The following is a 7,583-nucleotide window of genomic DNA, read 5'->3' as shown; positions in this document are numbered from 1 at the left end:
ACAGAGGCACTGGTGTGGAAACAGAGCGTGTGTTGCCTCTTTGGTTCATGTAGCTTTTTCTTGAGGAAGTATCTTTGAGAAGTATTTTAGGTTGTTTCATGGTTTTTCTTTTTTGTTGTTGTTGTTCTTTTGTTTTTGGAGACGGAGTCTTGCTCTGTCACCCAGGCTGGAGTGCAATGGCGTGATCTCGGCTTACTGCAACCTCTGCTTCCTGGGTTCAAGCGATTTGCCTGCCTCAGTCTTCTGAGTAGCTGGGATTACAGGCGCCCACCACTACGCCTGGCTAATTTTTGTATTTTTAGTTGAGACGGGGTTTCACCATGTTAGTCAGGCTAGTCTTGAACTCCTGACCTCAGGTGATCCCCGCCTCAGCCTCCCAAAATTCTGGGATTGCAGGTGTGAGCCATGCACCTGTTTCATGTTTTAAAATACTGAGCCCTTTTATTCTTTTTTGTCTGAGACAGGGTCTTGCTCTGTTGCTTAGGCTGGAGTACGGTGGCAGGATCATGACTCACTGCAGCCTCAACCTCGTGAGCTCAAATGGTCCTCCTGCCTCAGCCTCCCCAGTAGCTGGGACCACAGGTGTGCACCACTGCGCCCAACTAATTTTTTTTTATTTTTTGTAGAGATAGGGTGTCACTTTGTTGCCCAGGCTGGTCTCGAACTCCAGGGCTCAAGTGATCTTTATAGGCATGCACCACCACACGCAGCTGAGGCTTTAAAAAAAAAAAAATCAAATTTAAGTAATGTGTGCCATCTTTAATTCCATTCCTTTTCTTTGTCCTTTCGGCTTTATTGTTTTCTTAGGCTAGGTTTCCTATTCTTTATTTTACAGGGAAGAAGAGTCTCTGGTGGAACAGTTTGTGTTTGAAGCCTTGGTGATATACATGGAGAGTCTGGCCTTAGCACATGCAGATGAGAAGTCCTTAGGTAAATTTCGCTTCAGTGTTCTGTCTGCCTTACAGGTCTGAAAAGTTTCCCCCAATGAGGAGTTAAGACTCGTGTGATTCTCTTATAAGGCTTTTTTTTTTTTTTCCCAAGAGTTCTGCAAATCAAATGTGAAGAGAAGATAAGCCCCTTTAGTGCCTCAAATCCAGCTTGTTAATGATTTTTTCGTGCCCTCATTCTCTTTGACTCACCATATACTCCTGGTGGCCATTGAGCTTGACCCTGGTTGGTTGCAGATTCTGCCCAGGGCAGGGGAGACAACGAAGCCAGTCAGACACTATGATGCTATGATGTGATGACAGAACATGAAAATGCAGATATGGTGCTGAAGAAGCTGGATGTGATAACCACTGAGATGTGGTCAGTGCTTCTGCACTCAACTCGTGATCATTTAGAAAGTAGAAAGTGGGTCTCATTACGGGACTGTGATAAAGCTGTTTCGTCCATGATGAAGGAATATTATAAAGATACCAAGTCAGAAGTAGGCTAAAATAGCTAAGAGAGTAATAAATGATTATAATTAAATTCTATCCAAGAAGCTTTTAGGAACTACATAGAGTTGTTGAGCTAGAAGACTTCTTAACTCCCCGTTGGTCCTAGCACGTGATGTAGTTGGGGCGCAGAGGCCCAGGCATGTCAGTGACTGAGAGGGCCACACAGCTATGGCAGGACTCTATCACTGATACAAGTCTTGACTTTTTATTTTATTTTATTTTATTTTATTTTATTTTATTTTATTTGTTTATTTTTTGTGATGGGGTTTTGCTCCTGTCCCCCAGACCGGAGTGCAATGGTGTGATCTCAGCTCACTGCAACCTCCACTTCCTGGGTTCAAGTGATTCTCCTGCCTCAGCCTCCTAAGTAGCTGAGATTACAAGGGCCTGCCACCACGCCTGGCTAATTTTTGTATTTTTAGTAGAGATGTTTCTCCATGTTAGCCTGGCTGGTCTATAACTCCTGACCTTATGTGATCCACCTGCCTCAGCCTCCCAAAATGCTGGGATTACAGGCGTGAGCCACTGCCCCCGGCGACTTTATTTTTTAAGAAGACAAACTGAGCTCTGTTATCCTTTACGTTGATAGTCTGCTGTGAGCAAAAATGTTTAAAATTTAGTCTTCATTATCAAATAGCTGAAATTTGCTTTGTTTATCTTGATTTTCCATATAGGTGAATTTTTTCAACAAGTGAAACTTTTTTTGTGATCACTGACATATTTAAAAAAACATAGAAAAAACTTTTTCTTGGTGACACAGGTCAAAATAAGATGTATAAGGCTCCTTTCCTAAATAATTCCAGACTTCTATGGGTGACTTCACCATCTTACCTCCGTTGTCCTTCTCCAGAGGCTGTATTACTAAACGATGCTATAGTTTATCCTGCATAGGAAGGGAGGTCAAGGGACTTATACCCCTTTAAAATAGCCACAAATTGAAGTCCACAGGCTCTGGCCTGGTATGTGGGTTTTGTAATACCTGCAAGGTCTCTTCCATTTCAGGTCCATTAGGAGAAGCTGTGCTTTGGGTGGCCGAGGTAGTGGTGGTACAGTTTCTAGTTAGGTGTGGCATTGCTCTGTGTGTGTGTGTGAGTACCATGCTATCCTGCAGTCTTAAATACGGGTTTTGTGTTCATTTTTGAATATGCAATGTGAACCATTTATCTAAATTTATTGTTCTTAGGGATGAAAACATTAAATCTATAGTGAAATTACCTTTTCAGTTAAAAATTAGGCCAACAAATTTACAATACAAATTTAATAATCAGCTATATATGCCTTCTTTGGAAATATGCCTTTGTACTTGAGAACAGGTACAATTCAACAGTGTTGTGATGCCATTGATCACCTATGCCGCATCATTGAAAAGAAGCATGTTTCTTTAAACAAAGCAAAGAAACGACGTTTGCCACGGTAGGTGATCTTGCTTCCTTTTCCATCTTTTCCCACAACATAAAACTAATTCTTAGCTAATAAAGGACAACCTGGGATGGATCTGTGGAAGTGTAAGGAATTACTTCCTAAACAAGGAATGTGTGGAAGTATGAAGAGTTCGTTTTCAAAAAACATTAAAAAGCTTTGTTTTTGAAAATACTTGATTTAAGGGATAAAGTGTAAGGTATTTGATCTGGGTTGAGATAGTAGATACAAATTGAAAATTAGTTTTATAATGGATGTTTTATTTAATATGCACTAATTTTGAATATGTTTTGATGTGGATGATTTGGCTAGAATATGCATGAACCATTATTCAGTAAATTTTGAAGTGTATGAACTGAATGTTCAAATAGTAACATCTTGACAGACATGGAATTATAAAATTAGGAAATGAAACTGCTTAGAGCCAAGGCTGGGGTGTTGGCCAATGGTTTCCAGTTTTTGCCCTTATTCCATCCCAGTGGTGTTGCTTTCTTCGATAGGGTGAGTGCCCTCCATGAGCCCCTCCAGATCTCTGCAGGGTGTCTGGGGACGTCTATTGTCCATGGTAGTGACCGCCACTCTGGAGAAGCACAGTTCTGTGTGTGAACTGGATTAATATTTTCTCTGTTGTTTTAAAGTTGATTCTTCCAGATTCTACTGTTAACTTACGATATCGGTTTAATTCGTTGGTCCTAACTTGAGCATGCATTAGAATTGCCTGGAGATCCAGTTAAAACACAGATCGCTGGGCTGGCCCCACCCTTAATTTCTGTGTATACTTGGGGTAGGGCCAGATCATTTGCATTTGTAACAAGTACACAGGTAATGTTGGAATAGCTGTCCAGGGACCACACTTTGAGAAGCACTGCTTTACAAGGTACGTTGCAAAGGAAACGTGAAAATACTTAGTGCTGTTCTTTTAAGGAGAACTTTTTAATTTTTCCCCACATGAAAAAATGAACATGAGCAGCATTTAGGACCCCTTTCACCTGTTATTTTGATTGCACTCTAATTATAATAAATTAAAAATAAGTTGAATGCCTTTTAGTGAGGTTTCTACATGTATCTGTGTGATAAAGATGAGTTTATGATTTCTAGAGCCTTGGTAGCTGAATGTTGCATGTTGGAGAGGGACTAATGACAGTATGCTGTCTCTGTGCAGAGGATTTCCACCTTCCACGTCATTGTGTTTACTGGATCTGGTCAAGTGGCTTTTAGCTCATTGTGGGAGGCCCCAGACAGAATGTCGACACAAATCCATTGAACTCTTTTATAAATTCGTTCCTTTATTGCCAGGTATGGTAATCTGTATATCTTTAATTTTACTACAGTTTGCTTTATTATCCCATTTAAAAGAAGCAAAGAAGAATTGAGTAATTGGGTGATCATTGCAGTTAACATGATATTCAATTAAGATTCAGAATGTTAACAGTTGATGAGTTAATGCAGTTCTATTTCAGCATGTGATTAATAAGAAATTGCCAGCATATTAAGTCTGAATAATCTCAAATCATTATGATGTTAAAGGAAAGCAGTGAACCTGTGCTTTTCAGTAATTGCTAAACCATTAAACTGCTTATGGACTGAAATAATTTCTCAGGAATAAATGTGTTGTTCAGTTTTGTCCATTAAGTCCATACCCAGGTTTGATAGTTTGGGAGTGGGGAAGCTGTGCTCAGGACAGATCAGGTCCTGCCTTCCCCCATTGTGGGCTGTCACAGTCCCGTGCCACGTGTGGCGCCTCAGGTGAGATGGGTGCGCTGGTTCCTTGGCAAAAGTTGGAGTGAGTTCTCTCTGGGCTTTTTCTTCATGGAACAAGAGGAAAAAAGTTACTTTCTGTATTTCCGGGCTTCTAAAACTTAGAAGGACTCTAGTTTTTGTTATACTATAGGACATATTAGAATGTTATATACTACGTATTATATACTATAGAGTATGTTTAAATACATACTATAATTGAGTTCATATATATATAGCACATATATATGCTATATAAATAATAGTGTAAATTTACTGTACTATATCATTTTACATACATAATAGAAATGTGTATCTGTGTTTTAATTTAGATAATTGTTTAAAAAACATTAGCATTTAAAAAAAAATTTTTTTCCCCCCGAGACAGAGTCTTGCTCTGTCGCCCAGGCTAGAATGCAGTGGCACCATCTTGGCTCACTACAACCTCTGCGTCCTGGGTTCAAGCAATTCTCCTGCTTCAGCCTCCTGAGTAGCTGGGATTACAGGCGTGTGCTACCACGCCAGGCTAATTTTTGTATTTTTAGTAGAGACGGGGTTTCACTGTGTTGGCCAGTCCGATCTCAAACACCTGACCTTGTAATCTGCCAGCCTCTGCCTCCCAAAGTGCTGGGATTACAGGCATGAGCCACCACGCCTGGCCTAGCATTTTCAATTTGCTTAATGTGTTTAGCTAACAGTTTTTTGTTGTTGTTTTTTTTTTATGTTAAGTCATTCTCACAGCAACCTTGTGAAATTTCTCATTGAAGAGTAGACCAGTGGCTGGGGAAGGGCTGGAGGGCAGTGGGAGGCATTTTTCCTATATTTAGTAGAAACTGAGACCATGATAGTATGTTGATAGAGCTGCTTATGGGCAGACCACTATCTCACATTGAGTCTGTGACTCTGGTAGTGCATGGGATTTCTTGTGTCCTCAGCTGTATTGACCACAGGCATTTCTAGTGCTATTCTCTTCTAAGTTGCCTATGATACGAACCTCATGTATTCTGAACTGAATAGAGTTCCACCTCTCAGAATTGATTTTGTTGGACAAAGGCTTCTAGGTAGTAGGTGAGCCTTGCCCTTCTTCCAACAGGTAATTTGTATAATATTAAGGAGCCTTCCTTGATTTATCTCTTCTGTGGCCTTCCAGGGTGTAACCACCTTTCTCCTTTGGTATTTTATCCCCCAGTGGGTATTTTTGTTTTCTTTTATTTTTTTGCTTTTCAGTTTTAGAGACAAAGTCTCACTATGTTGTCCAGGCTGGACACAAACTCCTAGGCTCATGTGGTCCTCCTGTCTCAAGCTCCTTAGTAGCTGGTACTGCAGGTGTGCAGCACCTGTTTGTTTTTAAGAGACAGGGTCTCACTCTGTTGCCCAGGCTAGGTTGCAGTGACATGATTATAGTTCATTGCAGCCATAAACTGAGCTTAAGTGATCCTCCTGCCTCAGCCTCTTGAGCAGCTGGGAACACAGGCGTGGCTACCAGGCCTGGCTAATTTTAAAGTTTTTTTTATAGAGATAGGGTCTTGGTATTAATATGTTGCCCAGGCTAGTCTTGAATCCTGACCCCAAGCAGTCTTCCTGCCTTGGCTTCCCAAAGTGCTGGGATTACAGGTGTGAGCCATTGCATCTAGCTTCCTTTAGTGGTTTTTAAGCTTCTGTGTCAGGTGTCTCGTTAGCTCGCTATGTAGCAGCAGTCCTGGGTACATGAACACCCAGATCAGTAGGACTTGACGACAGGTGCAGGGTTGTCCCTCTGACGTGTGTCCAAGAGAGACAGCTCCTGGTGGCTTCTGAATACTGAGACTCAGTGTGGCCCAGGCCCAGAAACAGCAGGTCTTCAGTGGAGACAAAGGAAGAAGTAGGGCTGGGCAGGCTCCCCAACCCCAAGCGTGCTTGTCTGCGTCTTCAGCTTCTCTCTCTACTTGTGATGTTCCCTTGGCTGCTCTCTCTCGATCTGCCTTTCTGTGTCCTTTCTTTCTATCATTTTCCTTCTGTCGCTCTTGAGGTAAAATTTAAATGTCTTACTATTTACTTTTTGCTCATTATTACAGATTTCTTTGTCTCCTCTTAGTGAAAGTAACAGAACATTACAGATTATTCCTCCTCTTAATATACAAAATGTTCTCTCTCTTTTTTTTTTTGAGACCGAGTCTCACTCTGTAGCTGAGGATGGAGTGCAGTGGCGTGATACTGGCTGACTGCAACCTCCCCCTCGTTTAAGCAATTCTCCTGCCTCAGCCTCCTGAGTAGCTGGGACCACAAGCATGCACCACCATGCCGGGCTGATTTTTGTATTTTTAGTAGAGATGGGGTTTCGCCATGTTGGCCAGGCTGGTCACGCACTCTTGACCTCAAGTGATCCGCCCATCTCAGCCTCCCAAAGTGCTGGGATTACAGATCTGAGCCACCACCCCCAGCCGCATGTTCTTCTTTTTTTTTTTTTTTTTGAGGCGGAGTTTGGCTCTGTCGCCCAGGCTGGAGTGCAGGTGCCGGATCTCAGCTCACTGCAATCTCCGCGTCCTGGGTTCACACCATTCTCCTGCCTCAGCCTCCCGAGTAGCTGGGACTACAGGTGCCCGCCACCTCGCCCGGCTAGTTTTTTGTATTCTTTTTTTTAGTAGAGATGGGGTTTCACCGTGTGGTCTCGATCTCCTGACCTCGAGATCCGCCCGTCTCGGCCTCCCAAAGTGCTGGGATTACAGGCTTGAGCCACCGTGCCCGGCCAAATGTTCTCTTTTTAATACATCAGAGATTTGAATTCTTCTTAGAGTCAGAATGATTTGACATTTTCGATGCTACTGATTTCAGAGCATACAAAATGCAGTTTTATGTATTTGTCTTTTTAATTTAGAAGAAGTTTAATATTTAAAAGAAAATTTCTTGGAAAAAGCAGCTTCTTGGATTCTCTTATTTAACAAACGCTGCACTTATGTGTGGTAGATGTTATTCTAAGCACATGTTCAAATATTAGCTACTTTAATT

At 41.8% G+C, this 7,583-nt stretch overlaps 1 protein-coding gene across 1 annotated transcript in view; it reads left to right on the top strand.

The window, feature by feature from the left end:
* LOC111525260 (DNA-dependent protein kinase catalytic subunit) overlaps nucleotides 1–7,583 on the top strand; it is a 178,046-nt gene that overhangs the window by 51,309 nt on the left and 119,154 nt on the right. Inside the window, exons 27-29 of the mRNA XM_026456188.1 lie at nucleotides 836–930; nucleotides 2,756–2,855; nucleotides 4,024–4,157. Coding sequence (XP_026311973.1) covers nucleotides 836–930; nucleotides 2,756–2,855; nucleotides 4,024–4,157 — 329 coding nt within the window. The remainder of the gene's footprint in view (nucleotides 1–835; nucleotides 931–2,755; nucleotides 2,856–4,023; nucleotides 4,158–7,583) is intronic.

This window comes from Piliocolobus tephrosceles, chromosome 7 (genome assembly GCF_002776525.5).
Source record: "Piliocolobus tephrosceles isolate RC106 chromosome 7, ASM277652v3, whole genome shotgun sequence".
Taxonomy (NCBI): domain Eukaryota; kingdom Metazoa; phylum Chordata; class Mammalia; order Primates; family Cercopithecidae; genus Piliocolobus; species Piliocolobus tephrosceles.
Note: the sequence above shows the minus strand (reverse complement) of the source record. Positions and strands in the feature narration are given on the sequence as shown.